Source organism: Giraffa tippelskirchi, chromosome 14, assembly GCF_054371585.1.
Source record: "Giraffa tippelskirchi isolate mGirTip1 chromosome 14, T2T-mGirTip1v1.2.pri, whole genome shotgun sequence".
Taxonomy (NCBI): domain Eukaryota; kingdom Metazoa; phylum Chordata; class Mammalia; order Artiodactyla; family Giraffidae; genus Giraffa; species Giraffa tippelskirchi.
Window position 1 is genome coordinate 51,498,952 of NC_137288.1, and position 15,216 is coordinate 51,514,167.

Sequence of the window (15,216 nt, forward strand, 5' to 3'; positions counted from 1 at the left end):
ACAGAAGATGAGATGGTTGGATGGGATCACCACCTCGATGGACATGAGTTTGACCAAGCTCCAGAAGGTGGTGAAGGACAGGGAAGCTTGATGTGCTGCAGCCCATGGGGTCACAGAGAGTTGGACACGACTGAGCGACTGAACAACAACCACCTTAGTACTGTCACCGCGCCATTCTTGCAATTTAAGAGCAAACTTTCTCAGTTTTTATAAGTGGTGATATTCTCCATGACCAATACCTGTGCACGTTAATTTCTAAAGTATCTAATTTTAAATAACTCAATAAAATCAACACTGAACAGTTTCCAAAATGCAAATAAGACCTGACTCCAGGGAGCATGGCAGCGCTCAGATTCGCTGTTTGAATAAGAATTACGTTGTCCCCCTGAGGCTCTGGGCTGCTGCTGTGCAGGGTACAACTTCTGGTTTTTAATATAGGTTTCTTTTTTTTTTTCCCTCTTAGGGCAATAACATGGGTCTGAAATGAGTTCTGGAGAGAGGCAGAGACAGTAGAGGTAAGGATTTTTTTTTCTCCCAGTAAGTGATCTGCTTATAACAGGGAAGGATTTTTTCATAGCAAATTCTGTTGCAGAACTCATACTGATTTTTCTCTTAAATTGTTAAAAGTTTTCTCAACATGTTGCCTATTAAATAGTTGCATACGTGTGATATCAACATAGCTGGTAAATTCTTCAGTCTCCTTCGGGGATGTGATGCTTGTTTTCCTCCTGCCTTGGGTCTTGGCAGGGAAGAGGATGTCAAAGGCCATGGTGGCCATTGCTTCCAGAGTCTCAATCTGGCCATGAGGGCCCTGGATGTTGGTATAGGACTCTCAGCCTGATGTGGCAGAAGCATCCTTCGGGAACGTCCTTGGTGATGTTCTCTATGATCTTCACCCTGCTGTGACTTCAACATACACAAATCAACAGGACACACCACGCAAGTCTAACTGGCTAGGCTGCCAGTGTGCGAGGATTCTGATGAAGCCTGCAGGCCTTGGGGCAACAAGACTCCATGGAGGCCATCAGAGTCTGCATTCACGTCTTCAGTGGAGAACTAGGTGAAATCCTGGCGCATTCCTGTGGTCAGGCAGACTCAGTGGATGAATTCAGCTGTTTCTAGAAAATTTCCATTGTGGACTGAATTCACTCTGTGACTTTGATGGAGACATTGACCATCAAAGGGTCAATGTCTGGTGGAGAAATACAGCCCACCAGTCTATATTTTTCTGGAACTCTGCAGGACAGGGGACTCGTGCTGATGAAAGGTGTCCCTAGGGTACCACATGGTATGAAGGACTTCGGCATCTTAAGTGCCTGACTTTTCAGCAATGGCTTTCACTGTGCAAATGTGCTAAGTCACTTCAGTGGTGTCTAACTCTGTGACCCTATGGATTGTAGTCCACCAGGCTCCCCTGTCCGTGGGATTTCCCAGGCAAGAATACTGGAGTGGGTTGCTATTTCCTCCTCCAGGGATCTTCCTGACCCAGGGATTGAACTCTCATCTCTTACATCTCCTGCATTGGCAGGCAGTTTCCTTACCACTAGTGCCACCTGGGAAGCCCCAGTGGCTTGCATTATGTGATATGACAATTGCCTGGCTGTACATGATACAAGTTCATCATCGGGATGGTTGAAACGGGCAGCTGTGGCTGCAGGAGCAGGTACTGCAGAGGCATTGGACGAGTCCTGCGATGTTTCCCATCAGTGAGCTTCTCTGTCCCATTCAATACCGATGGCCACTGGCTGTCTGCATGATCACGATGGACCTCCTTCAAGGCTTCTCTGTACCAACCCCACTGTTCAATTATAAAACGTGTATCTCAGAGTTCTCTGAAAAGCAATCAGAGGTAGTTGCAAAAGTATAGTAAAAAGCTGCCTTGAAGTCAGCTTCATAAATACTTTCTCTTTGATGTTTCAGTTTAAAAATTATGGATATAGGTTGACACTAAGAGTATGCTATTGACCGGGAATTCCTATTAAAGGGGGATATCATATCACAATAAAATTTAAAGTAATGTTAAAACAATGACTGAGAACTTTACAAAGTCTCTGGAGGGCTGTCTGAATCATAAAGCAATAAAGCATATATTCAGCATCAAATTTATTGCAATTTTCAGAGTATGGCAGACAGCTGACACATACCTAAGTCTCAATTAATCAATATGTTGGATTACAATAACTGTGAATCAGTGCCTAGTCCCTGCCAGATGCTGGTCATGACGAACAAGCAGGACTTCCTGTACCTTCTCAGCCTCTTGTGGAATAATAAGCATCAGTTTCCAGACATTTAAGCAAATGACAAGGGAAAGATCAAATATCCTTGTTTGACCTTTGCAGCTAAAAGGACAGTGAGTTCCAAAACTTACATGTGTTCTTTTCCCATCTAACCTTCTGAGGCAAAAGAGAGAATCTCCATTTTTAAGTTTTGCAAATAGCTGACTCTTTCGTACTTTACCAATAGCGAAGAATTTTCTCTTTCAAGATCCAGTGAGTAAGTAGGTTAATGGGCATAAAGGGTTCTGACACTTTTAGTTTTTAGAGGAAGAACAAATCAACATACTAGAAAATGTATGGTGAGGTGGGAAATTGGACAATGCAAATTGAACGCCACAATCCAATCCTATAGCACATCTGGGTGACTAGCAAAAACCATCTACCAGGGAATCTTACTAGGAAGTTCTGTCCATTTACAATCCCCACAATAAGTTCAGTATCTGGAGGAACAAGTCCAGGGGCTGAAGACTCGAACATCATTCTGTCCTTGTTAATGTTGTTGTTGTTGCTGAGTCGTTCAGTCGTGTCCGACTCTTTGCAACCCAGTGGACTGCAGCATGCCAGGCTTCCCTGTCCTTCACCATCTCCTGCAGCTTGCTCAAACTCACATCCAATGAATCAGTGATGTCATCCAACCATCTCATCCTCTGTCGCCCCTCTGTCGTCCCTTTCTCCTCTTGCCCTCAATCTTTCCCAGCATCAGGGTCTTTTCCAATGAGTCAGCTCTTCATATCAGGTGGCCAAAATATTGGAGCTTCAGCTTTAGCATCCGTCCTTCCAATGAATAGTCAGGGTTGATTTCCTTTAGGATTGACTAATGATGTCTTCCTATTTTCAAATGCTGTAAGGAGATTTTTTATCTATTTCCAGCAAGTGTTAGCTCTTTAAAATATACCAGGCTGGGAGAATTAAGACAAAGTATAATCTAATTGTGTGTATTAGCAAAACAACTGCTTGCATAGCTGACATATAAATTTGATAAGGCAACAAATCTTCTACAGAGAAAGGGGCAAGAGACTTAGTTCCAGAAATGCAACAAAATGCATCCAGCACGGAGTGTCCCCTGCAGGACTGGCACAAGGCCAGGTGCAGAGGACACAAAAACAAGCAGAGTCCAGTGCCATGAGTTCACGGTCTCATGGACACATAAACAGTCAGGAAGATGCACTCAGCACTATTCAAGAAGTGACTGCAAGAGGACTCAGGTCATGCAGTGCGTGTGTGCTAAGTTCTTTCAGTTGCGTCCAATTCTTTGCAACTCCATAGACTGTAGCCCACCAGGCTCCTGTCCATGGAATTCTCCAGGCAAGAATACTGGAGTGGGTTGCCTTGACCTCCTCCAGAGGATCTTCCCAACTCAAGGATTGAACCTGCATCTCTTACATCTCCTGCATTGGCAGGTGGGTTCTTTACCAGTACTGCCCCCTGGGAAGCCCCAGGTCATGCAGATGCTGGGGCAAAGTCTGACTGGCTGGGCCAGCTAAGCTCTGTCCTCCGCATGCAGGTCTCTTGCTTGCTGATGCTCTGATGGGGGGAGGGGGGCTGGCCAATGCATGCCTCATTTTTGCTGGTCCCCTGCCTCAGAGACAGAGATGCCCAGGGCCCTGGGGGATCTGCTACATCCTGAGCCTTAGCATTTTTCCCACCAAGGACTCTTGAAACCCCATCTTTACAGCCTCGCATGTCTCAGCATGGAAAGTCAAGGGCTCAGACCTCTGACTCTCTCTGATCTTGGCAAGCAGATGGCTTCACACATCACTGTCTGCAGCCCCCACGAGACTGGTCAGCTCACATTAGGAGGCAGAGTAGGGAGACGGCCCACGGTGGGGGCTCAGCAGTGAGATGGGTCCAAACCTCTATCATCTTTAGCTGAGGGACCAAGGGTACCTGTAGGGCAGGGTACCCTCAATATAGGAAGACTCTGACATGGATCACTCCAGCACACAACGTAACACACGTGGTACCCACACCATCAGCTCATGGAAACACCCACAATCATCCTTCTCTTCTCCCCTTGCCCTCCCTGCCACCCTTCCCTGAGGCCCAGCTCACCTCTGCTCCCCCTTCAGATGTGAAGTCCTGTCACTTCCTCAGAGACACCCTCCTAGGCCTCCCAGCACCCCCTCCCCTGGCTGCTGTCAGTGGCTCTCACTAAGCACAGCTCTGTCCTTGTCCACCTCGCCCTCCCCAGGCCTGGGATAACACTGGAATAACAATGAGTAGGAAGAATGTGTTGAAAGACCACAGGAACAAAGGAATGACTGGATCCAGGAAAAATGGTTCTGAGGAAGGGCCGTGAGGGTCCTGCGGGGTTAGGGATGTGGCACCAGGCAGGGGGGCTTGGCTACCCTTCCCTCCCGCAGCTTGGCTTTCATCTGTTCACTTCTGGGTTATCCCAACGCCCCTGGAAGGCACTAAGATACAGTCTAAAAACCGATTGCTTTTGAAGCTCTTTCCTAGGACGTACACCTTCTGCCTCAAGTTTCGAGAGACACTGTGACCAGGTGCTTCCCCGCTACTTGTTACTGTGGAAGCACCTGTACGGACACTGCACACCTGGTCTGCATTCATCCCCCACGACACACGATGGGGACCATTTCACCTCCTGCGTTTCCCCAAGGAATTCTCTAGATGTGTTCAGAGAGGTTCTACCTTTGGTAGCATGGAGCCCTCAAAGAAAGCTTCTAACATTTTGGCATTCATTCCAAGACTAACCTCTCTTGATTAATGACATCTGGTATTATATTCACTTCATCCTCACCTGATGCCTTTAAGTCTCTGGGCTTACAAGCAGCTGAGTGCTGGGTATAGGTGCCATGGCCACCAAGAGCACGTTTGGAAAGCAGGTATACTTGACAGTAGAGTTTCTTCCATAGTGTGTGGTTTTTTTTAATCTTCTGTGTCCCTCGCTCTGTGCTGTGCAAGTCCTGCTCTCCCTTTCTGCTCCCTCCTGTTTCACCTTCTTTCCTGTTAGAGCTTCATTTTTCCTTCTACTTGTTTTGTGTATGTGTGTTCTGCAGGATTTGGGGAGAGCTGACTTAGAAAGATTTTTCAGGTAATGTTCTTCATTTTAAGGCTAAACAGTGAAACAACACTCAAACAAGGATTCCTTTGAAATTTCTTGTTACTCAACTCCTGTATTCACAGAGGGTTTCCCAGGTGGCTCAGCAGTAAAGAATCCGCCTGCAATGCAGGAGACTCAGGCTGCAGCCCTGGATTGGGAAGATCCCCTGGAGGAAGGAAATGTCAACCCACTCCAGTATTCTTGACTGGAGAATCCCATGGACAGAGGAGGCTGATGGGCTACAGTCCATGGGGTCACCAAAAGTCAGACACGACTTAGTGACTAAACAAAAACAACGAAGTTCACAGAAGTGAAAAAAAAATTCTGATGTAAACATCATGAAGAAATAAACAGCGGCTATGTCCACAGTTTAGCCAAATGCAGCCCATCATGTGACACATGCCTGATGCCACAGAAAGATTGACTCGACCCAGATTCTCAGTCCCTCAGGGAAAGGTCTCCCACAAAACTTCAGGGCACTTGTGTGAAACACAGATGACTGGACTACTCTCCTCTCAACATGCAGCAGCTTCTTTTTTAAACATATGAATATCACCTGTGAATGGGACTGCTTCCCCAAGTGGGCAGGAGGCACCGTCTGAAGGTGTATCACCAGCGGGGCTGAGGAGACCTCGGGTCTCAGGACAGCAGTGGTTCCCTCTGGTTTATCACAAAGCGAGGCTTCAGGCAGACATGTTCATATTTCTTTCAGATGAAAAGGATTTGGGCTGTAACATTCATTAATGGTGAGACAGCGATTCTGTCATCTCCAAGGAGAAATTTCTGGCCAAGCAGAAAGCATTCTTCACAAGAAAGGAAAGACTGTCATTGAACAGAATAAGAGTGTCAGAGACGATGAAACGGCTTTTCACTTCAGACTTCAATGCCAATCTGTCCAACAGAAAGTAAAGTCCCCAAAGTTTCTGCAAAAGAAGTTTGCTTTTATGTTGAAAGGGGACCTGAGCAAATGGTTGGAGAAGCAGCAAAAGTCACACAGTGTCTAGGACACGCCCACCACCGGGAGGTGGGTTGGGAGGTTAAATCTAAGGTGCTATGAATCCACTCTGATGAGCTTGCAGAGACATGTTTGAGTACTGGTTATACCCTCAACAATACAGTGCTTTATTTCTTTAAATTAATTTTTATTGGAGTGTAGTTGCTTTATAATGCTGTGTTAGTTTCTGCTGTACAGCAAAATGAACCAGCCATACATATACACATATTCCCTCCCTTTTGGACTTCCTTCCCATTTAAGTCACCAAAGAGCACTGGGTAGAGTTCCCTGTGCTATACAGTAGGTTCTCATTGCTGTCGTTCAATCTCTAAGTTGTGTCTGTAACTCTTTGCCACCCCGAAGATTGCAGCATGCCAGACTTCCTTGTCCTTCGCTATCTCCCGGAGTTTGCTCAAACTCATGTCCAATGAGTTGGTGATGCCATCCAACCATCTCGTCCTCTGCCGCCCCATTCTCCTCTTACCTTCAATCTTTCCTAGCATCAGGGTCTTTTCCAATGAGTCAGCTCTTTGCATCAGGTGGCCAAAGTATTAGAAATTTAGCTTCAGTGTCAGTCCTTCCAATGAACAGTCAGGGATGATTTCCTTTAGGATTGATTGGCTTGATCTCCTTGCTATCCAAGGGACTCTTAAGAGTCTTCTCCAGCACCACAACTCAAAAGCATCAATTCTTTGGCACTCAGCCTTTTTTACGGTCCAGCTCTCACATCCATACATGATAGGGAATTCTAATAACTTCATCTTCCTCCCAGTGTGGACATCTCCCTTCTCAGAGGTTATGAACACGTGAGAACTATGTGGGTGTCTCTGGGGAGTGGACCCCCCTCCAAAGCAAAGCATTTGTCTCCTTTATTCATCGTTTGGCCCAGGGTGTTGCCAGGCCTGCTCTCCTCATCTCTAATTCCAGTGCTAAAGAGAAATATCTCCAGGCCACAGAGAAGAACCTTCACCTCTCAAATATTCCAAGATCAAAGAGAGACAGCCCATGCCTCTCCATCAGGTTGACAGTGAGATGCTGTTTTGCCTCTATGATAAGTACTGAGGGCTTGGAAAGAAACTGCCCTAATACACAGTCTGCTTGGAGAGAAAGTGCCTGTTTTATGAGAACAAGTTTACTAAACTTGGTGTTTACACCTCATAAAGAGAGTCAGTGAAGAAGAGCTCAGTTGTTGAGTCTGAGTCCTTAGCTCAGTCCTAGGACAAGAAGAGCTTGTCCTAAAGGGTAGATCAGAAGAGTACGAGGTTCTCAGTTCTATTGAGATGGATGAAACTGGAGCCCATTATTCAGAGTGAAGTAAGCCAGAAAGAAAAACACCAATACAGTATACTAATGTATATATATATGGAATTTGAAAGATGGTAACGATAACCCTATATATGAGATAGAATAAGAGACACAGATGCACAGAACAGTCTTATGGACTCTGAGGGAGAAGGTGAGAGTGGGACGTTCTGGGAGAATAGCATTGAAACATGTATATTATCATATGTGAAACAGAACACCATTCCATGTTCGATGCATGAGACAAATGCTCAGGGCTGGGGCAATGGGATGACCCAGAGGGATGGGATGGGGAGGGAGGTGGGAGGGGGGTTCACGATGGGGAACACATGTAAACTCATGGCTGATTCATGTCAATGTATGGAAAAAACCACTACAATATTGTAAAGTAAGTAGCCCCCAAATAAATAAATAAATTTATTTAAAAAAAAAAAAGAGTACGAGATTCTGGAGCAATTGAGAGAACGAGGCAGTATAATTTCTTTTCTTAAAAGACCTTCAGCCAAACATGGTTCTGAGTTTCTCTATCCAGACATCACTGCTATTCTGACATTCCATTATTGCAGAGAGCAGACTTCAAATAGGAATGCCAAGCACCTCATGCCTAAATAGAGAATCAGAATTTGACATCTTGAATGCATGTAAGTGATTCTTAGCTAGATCACCGGATAGTCACTGTGTTAGATCATTTCTGAACTGAAATTCTTCAGACCTAGAAATCCCCACTGCCAGGTAGAGAATGCGTTTTGTTGCCGACCCCAGTACACTTGGGCTGCTTTCGTTTTGATTTATTACATAAGTTGGGAGATACAAGAAAACTTAATCTCTTTATGAATTAAAGGGGGCTATTATCGTACATAAGTAAGGATAAAAAATACTTCAGCACCATATGAAAATATACCTGAAATGTGTTTAGTGTGCCAGTTAGGTATTTGGTTGAGTCAATCTGAGTGCATTGCATCTCTTCTTGTTGCCATGGTTACTGTTGCCTTGTGGGGGTACATCGCATATCATTTATGTCATAGATGATGTTTATTAGCGAAGACAACAGTTTTTCTATTATTTACATGGTTCTCCATCGTTCACTATTTTCTTGTTTTCCTTTATTAATTTCAGATGATGCCACTTCCTTCAAATTTTGGCTGCCAAACCTTTAATGGTTTTGATGTGTAAAAAATCAGATTATAAAATAATGATAAAGTAAATAATAAAATAACACATATTTGAGGAAATGAGAAACTAAACTAAAAAAAGATGAGATTTCTGAGTTATTCTAGATGTAGCTACTCTGATGACTTTTTTTTATTTGCCTTTAGAAAGATAAGGCTTTAAAAAAATTTTTCCCCCAGTGGCAGTAGATTTTTATTAACATACTTTGCCTAGTTTTTAGTCTGTAACTCTGGAAAGACACTTAAAAAAAAACATTTCTTAGCAGTATCATGAAATAATAGCAGTTTCCTTAATATGCTGGCTATCACAGTGACGATGATAATAACATATTCACCCAGTACTTCCCAAGTTATAAAGCAGATTCATGTTTGCTTTCCATCGCAGGAACTGTGGTCACCATTTTCCATTGAGGTGATAGAGAGTAGGCTGGGCAACCTGTCCAAGGTCACTTGCTGCTGAAGGACAGAGAGAGAGAGCTCAGCTCTTCCTGGACACTCCAAAACTCTTGCTTTGCAGCGGGCTGTCCTCCTGTCTGTGGCTTAGGGGAGGGTCCCGGCAGCAGGGTGGTGGGACCTGATTTCAAATCCAGACACACACATTGTCCGATGGGCTAAGCCATTGAGACTGTGAGCCTTTGCTTCCTGTCAGGTGGAGAGGATCTCCCTACTCAAAGCGGTAGTTGGGTGGATCAAAAGAGAGAATTTACATAAGAGGGCATTAAAAATAAAGCACTATAGACGTAGAAAACAAATGTGTGGATGCCAAGGGGAGAAGGGGATGGGTGGGATGAACTGGGAGATTAGGACTGACATATATACACTACTGCGTATAATAATGAGATCAAACCAGTCAATCCTAAAGGAAATCAACACGGAATATTCATTGGAAGGACTGATGCTGAAGCTAAGGCTCCAATACTTTGGCCACCTGATGCAAAGAGCTGACTCATTGGAAAAAACTCTGACACTGGGAAAGATTGAAAAACAAAATCATCTGGCCTGGGAGGATCTAAGAATCGAGGACTTGCGTGTTAGCCCAGGAGGAGGAAAGCTGTTCCGGGTTGGAACACGAAGCTGTAATTCTGATCCAGAATAGAGATCCACTTCTCCGCTGCTCTCTGGGTTGTCCACTCTGCCCACACCCTGGACAGTGGGCATGTAGAAGGCCCTCAGCTTAGCGACTTGTGTCTGATTGCACCCCGGGACACCATGCCTGCAGGCTGAGTGACTTGGACAGGTGATGTGCTCTGCTGCTGCTCCTGCTGCTGCTGCTAAGTTGCTTTAGTCGTGATGTGCTCAGTTGCACCCAACTCTTTGCGACCCCATGGAGTGTAGCTTACCAGGCTCCTCTGTCCATGGAATTCTCCAGGCACAAATACTAGAGTGGGTAGCCATTCCCTTCTCCAGGGAATCTTCCCAACCCAGGGATCAAACCTGTGCCTCTTGCATCTCCTGCATTGGCAGGTGGATTGTTTACCACTGTGCCACCTGGGAAGCCCCCAGGCTGGGTGACTTGAACAGGTGAAGCTGCATCCTAGCATAACCAGATGCGGCAGAGGAGGTGTCAGCGGCAGATTCCAGTCCCAGAGGGTTATTTCTAGAGTTCTCTGAGGAAGCTCACGGCGTGGCTGCCCACACCGCACCAGACGTGGTGCTGTGGAATTGAGTTTCCAGAACTGTCAGCCCCTCAAGCCTCAAAACTAAAAATAAGTATCTCCTTATTAAAGCAGATTTATTTTTACTAAATTTTTCCACCCTGCACTATAACTTTCTCCACATTTGAATATTCAAAATATTTTGTCCATAAGGCTTATAATTCTTTAAAATCCATAAACTATAGACTATAACTTGATTTCAGCAAGAAAACTGGCTTCTAATTTTCACATGTTTCTGGAACTCGACAGGAAAAGAGTTTGCTCTGAAAAGAAGGACGAAAGAATTTTATGAAAGATAATATAGAATATACTAAAAACCAAACTAAGACGAAAGAAAAAAGCTCACGATATCTTTGGGAGGAGGCTAGAGGCATCCAGACCCCATGCTCACATCCAAGTATTTTCCTCCTGCCCTAAGCCTTACTGGTCCCACCAAGATGGTTTCTGGCCGGCCTGCGAGCGTAGGTGTCTTGGAGTATCTGGCAGGGAAAGGAACTAATTACTGGAATCTTAGCACCTCCTAATCTCCAGCTCAACCCTCTGAATGGCAGCCCCTCTCTGACTCTGGGATACAGGGCTGCTATTTGTCATTTTAAGCAAAGTAAGGCACCAGTGGTAAAGAACCCGCCTGCCAATGTAGGAGACGTAAGAGACACAGGCTTGATCCCCGGGTCTGGAAGATCCCCTGGAGGACGGCATGGCAACCCACTCCAGTATTCTTGCCTGGGAAATCTCATGATCAGAGGAGCCTGGAGGGCGATAGACCATAGGGTCACAAAGAGTCGGACACGACTGAAGCGACTTAGCATGCACGCACAAAGCTAATAACTCTCCTTTTTAATGAGAAACGTGAGTTCCATTTCATTCCATCTTGTAAGTTCTTATCATTAACATTTTGACTGACACCGGCAGAAAGCAGGGGAGAGCCAGCAGGAGGGTTTGACAGTTATTTTGTTCTGGACTAACATTGAGAATATTCATTATGTCCTCTTACTAGGTCACCAGTTTCCTTTTACTTAGAACATCCTGCTTGAGTTGCCTGTGATTACCACACTTTGGCTGAGGGCCAAAGAACTGATGCTTTCAAATTGTGGTGCTGGAGAAGACTCTTGAGAATCCCTCGGACCGCAAGGAGATCAAACCAGTCAATCCTAAAGGAAATCAACCCTCAATAATCACTGGAAATGAGGTAGGAGATATTTTATTTAAAGTAATGTCCCTATCTAGTTATATTACATGGAAATTCTTCAGGCAAGGGAGACACATATAGATACACAAACAGAACAGAGCAACTTAACGCCCCTCCATTTTCTGAGGAAAAGATTCCTCCCTACTTTGTGGATGCGATGAAGTCCAGAGTTCTCCCGGCTACAAGCAGAGCTTGGGCTCTGCCTGAAATCAGCCCATAGAAGTCACAGCCCTTTTGGACCCTCCTACACTGCGGGTGGGAATGTAAACAATGCAGCCGCTGTGGGAAAGAGTATGGGGTGTGTGTGCTTAGTCTCTGAGTCGTGTCCTACTCTTTGCCACCCCACGGACTGCAGCTCGACAGGCTCCTCTGTCCAAGGGATTTCCCAGGCAAGAATACTGGAGTAGGGTGCCATTTCCTTCTCCAACAATATGCAACGTTCTCAACAAACTAAAAACAGAACTACCATGTGATCCAGCAATTCCACTCCTTGATATACTTCAGAAAAAAAGAAATTAAAAAAGGTCCATGCACCCCAGTGTTCATGGCAGCATTATTTACAATTTGCCAAGATATGAAAGCAAGTTAAATGTCCATCAAGAGATGAATGGATAAAGAACGTGTGGTGTATACACACAATGGGAAGAGGGAGGGGCATAAGAGGTACAAACTATTATGTATAAAAGGAGCTACAAGGATATGTTGTACAACACAGGGAATACAGCCAATATTTTATAATAACCATAAATGGAGTAAACCTTTAAAAATTGGGAACCACTATGTTGTACACCTGTAGCTTATATAATATTGCACATCAACTACACTTCACTTTAAAAAAAAGAAGTCACAGCCCTTTTGATCAATGACTGCAAAGCACCTATTTTTCTTTTAAGAAAAGTTGAATGGGTAGTTGTATTGGAGGTGAAGTACAGTGCAACCAAACTATGCTAATTTGTTGAACTTTTAGTTAAATGAGGAGAAAACTCACTAATTTTCTTTTCCTCTAGAAGATAAACATATCTCCTATCACATTCTGGGACATACAAACATAGAACTATTGTGGCTGAAGACATACTAATTACAAATGATCAACATTTTCATCCGACCAAATAGAAATTATTACACCAAATTAACACAACCAAGGGGAAATTTATTCCTTAGCTTGCTACTATATAACCTCAAAATGACAGAGGGCATCTATCTCTATTGAGCCTTAATTGCAAAGAAACCCAATCAGTAAAAATACGCAATTCTTTTTTCTTATACTCTAATAATCCCTCTTGGTTCAGAGGTAAAGAATCTGCCTGCAGTGTAGAAGATGCAGGTTTGATTCCTGGGTCGGGAAGATCCCCTAGAGCAGGGCATGGCAACCTACTCCAATATTCTTGCCTGGGAAATCCCATGGACAGAGGAGCCTGACGGTTTATAGTCCATGGGGCCACAAAGAGTTGGACACAACTGAGTGACTAACATTTTCACTTTCAGTAATCTCTCAGCTTTCAACGCTTAAGTTTGTTCAATCTTCTTGCCTGTCTTGTTAACGAAGTACACTTCCCAACCCCCCAATTTATAAGAATACAAGGAGACACTTCTGCTTTCCCCCATGCCCTGTGGGGATGGCAGAGACTCCACCACTGAGACGGGTGTTCCTCTAGGTTTAGATCTGTCCTGTCATCAGAGATGACCACAGAGGCAGATGACGGGGTCTTTCGCTTTAAAAACGAGAAGATGAAGGTCAGAGCAGTGAAGCAGGATTAGGATAAGCGCACAAGACAAAAGCACAAGTCTCTTGGCCTCTGGAAGCTTCTTTACCCATCGCTTCTTTCTGGAACAATAACACCAACCGAACACACAAACAAGCATCCTTCCCAACAAAAATCAGAGTCTATGTTTTTGCTGGTGCTTTTGTTTTTACCTCTGGGGAGTATATCCAAGTCAGTATCTTCTTTTCCTTTGATTTTCAAGCACTTTGTCTGCCGTACAAGTCTGGGCAAAGAACAAAAATAAAAATAAAACCTGGATTCATTATCCTGTGAGGCAGGAATAAATAAATCATTACAGCAGCGCAAATTTAAATAGAAATCACAGGTAAACAATGGTGAAATAGCAGGTATTCTGAAGCATGGGGCCTTGTTAGAAGTCTTCTCTAATTTAAGATTTAAAAATATACCTTTGTTCAGAAACTCTAACTTTGAAACTTGAAACTCAAAAGTCCCCAGCCTCTGGTTCTATTGTAGCCAAAAGTTTCTAAAAGTCTCTGGAGAATAATCTTTAGATTCTGAGGAAGAGCTACGATCGTAGGTGATGGTGTGGTAGGTGGTAAATAATAATTGCTCCTGATGATTTCTGTGCTTATTTTAATCAGAAGATTATAGACATTGTGCTCAAACAACTGTACAAAGTAATTTAGTTACACTGTTGAATGTCAGAGAATTAATTAACTTTTAAGATGCTCCAGGATACAGTGAGGATTAATTCTGCAACTCTTTCATCATGGAACTTCATTAAAACTTGACGCTCATAGTTTGTAATGAATGTGGAAGTTTCTAAAATGAAACTTTGCCAGTGTTACTAATTACTTAGTAGTTAATTGTAGGTGGTCAGAACCTGAGAGGATGGATTAATTTATCTGTAATATTTAAGGTTTTAATGAAAAGTAAAATACTTTGCTTTGCAGGTATATTTTCTGGTTGCACTTGGATAACCACGCTCTCATTTTATTCTCACTGAAAAGTCTTTCATGTGGACATTCTAGTACTATTTCAATTTCCGTTTTGGATGAGTAAATGGATTCAGTTACTAAATCTTTCACAGAAACCTAAGTGACCAGTACATGGTTATCACTTAGTCACTTACTTAGTCGTGTCTGACTCTTTTGAGATCCCATGGACTGTAGCCCACCAGGCTCCTCTGTCCATGGGATTTCCCAGGCAAGAATATTGGAGTGAGTTGACATTTCCTTGCCCAGGGGATCTTCCTGACCCAGGGATCGAACCCACATCTCCGAATTCTTTATTGCTGAGTTATCAGGGAAGCCCAACTGGTACATAATTTGAGGCAATTTTATCTACATGTTCTAAAAGCATGTAAGTGTGTGTGTTAGTTCCTCAGTCAAATCCGACTCTTTGAGACCCCTTCAACTGTAGCCCGCAAGGTTCCTCAGTCCATGGAATTCTCCAGGCAAGAATACTGGAATGGGTTGTCATTTCCTTCTCCAGGGGATTCTTCCCAACCCAGGGATCCAACCCAGGTCTCCTGCACTGTGGGCAGATTCTTTACTGTCTGGGCCACCAGGAAAGTCCTCCAAAAATAGGTATGTCATGTAAAAATGCATTCTATTAATCAGATACTTTTTAACCCTGAAGACTTTTTTTTAATCAAAAAAGCAATTAGCTGAGAAAGAATTGCTGTTGAAATCCCATCTTTGGGTCTTAAAAGAAGGACCTGCCCACAGCCACTGCGGTGCATACTAGTCCCAGGTCGTTACTCTGCTGTGATGCAGACAGGTGTCAGTCCACCCAAAGCCTGGGTCCATGTCGTCACCCTGTTCCCTGGGTGGGAGGCCAG

The 15,216-nt window shown here is 44.0% G+C and overlaps 1 protein-coding gene and 1 long non-coding RNA gene across 2 annotated transcripts in view; both read right to left on the reverse strand.

Moving 5' to 3' along the window:
* The window catches only part of LOC145534226 (uncharacterized), a 38,090-nt gene extending 29,470 nt beyond the window's left edge, over positions 1-8,620 (reverse strand). The window contains exon 1 of the long non-coding RNA XR_014074360.1: positions 8,538-8,620. This is a non-coding gene — a long non-coding RNA (uncharacterized LOC145534226). The remainder of the gene's footprint in view (positions 1-8,537) is intronic.
* L3MBTL4 (L3MBTL histone methyl-lysine binding protein 4) overlaps positions 1-15,216 on the reverse strand; it is a 227,270-nt gene that overhangs the window by 45,699 nt on the left and 166,355 nt on the right. Inside the window, 1 exon segment of the mRNA XM_081561578.1 lies at positions 13,565-13,635. Coding sequence (XP_081417704.1) covers positions 13,565-13,635 — 71 coding nt within the window.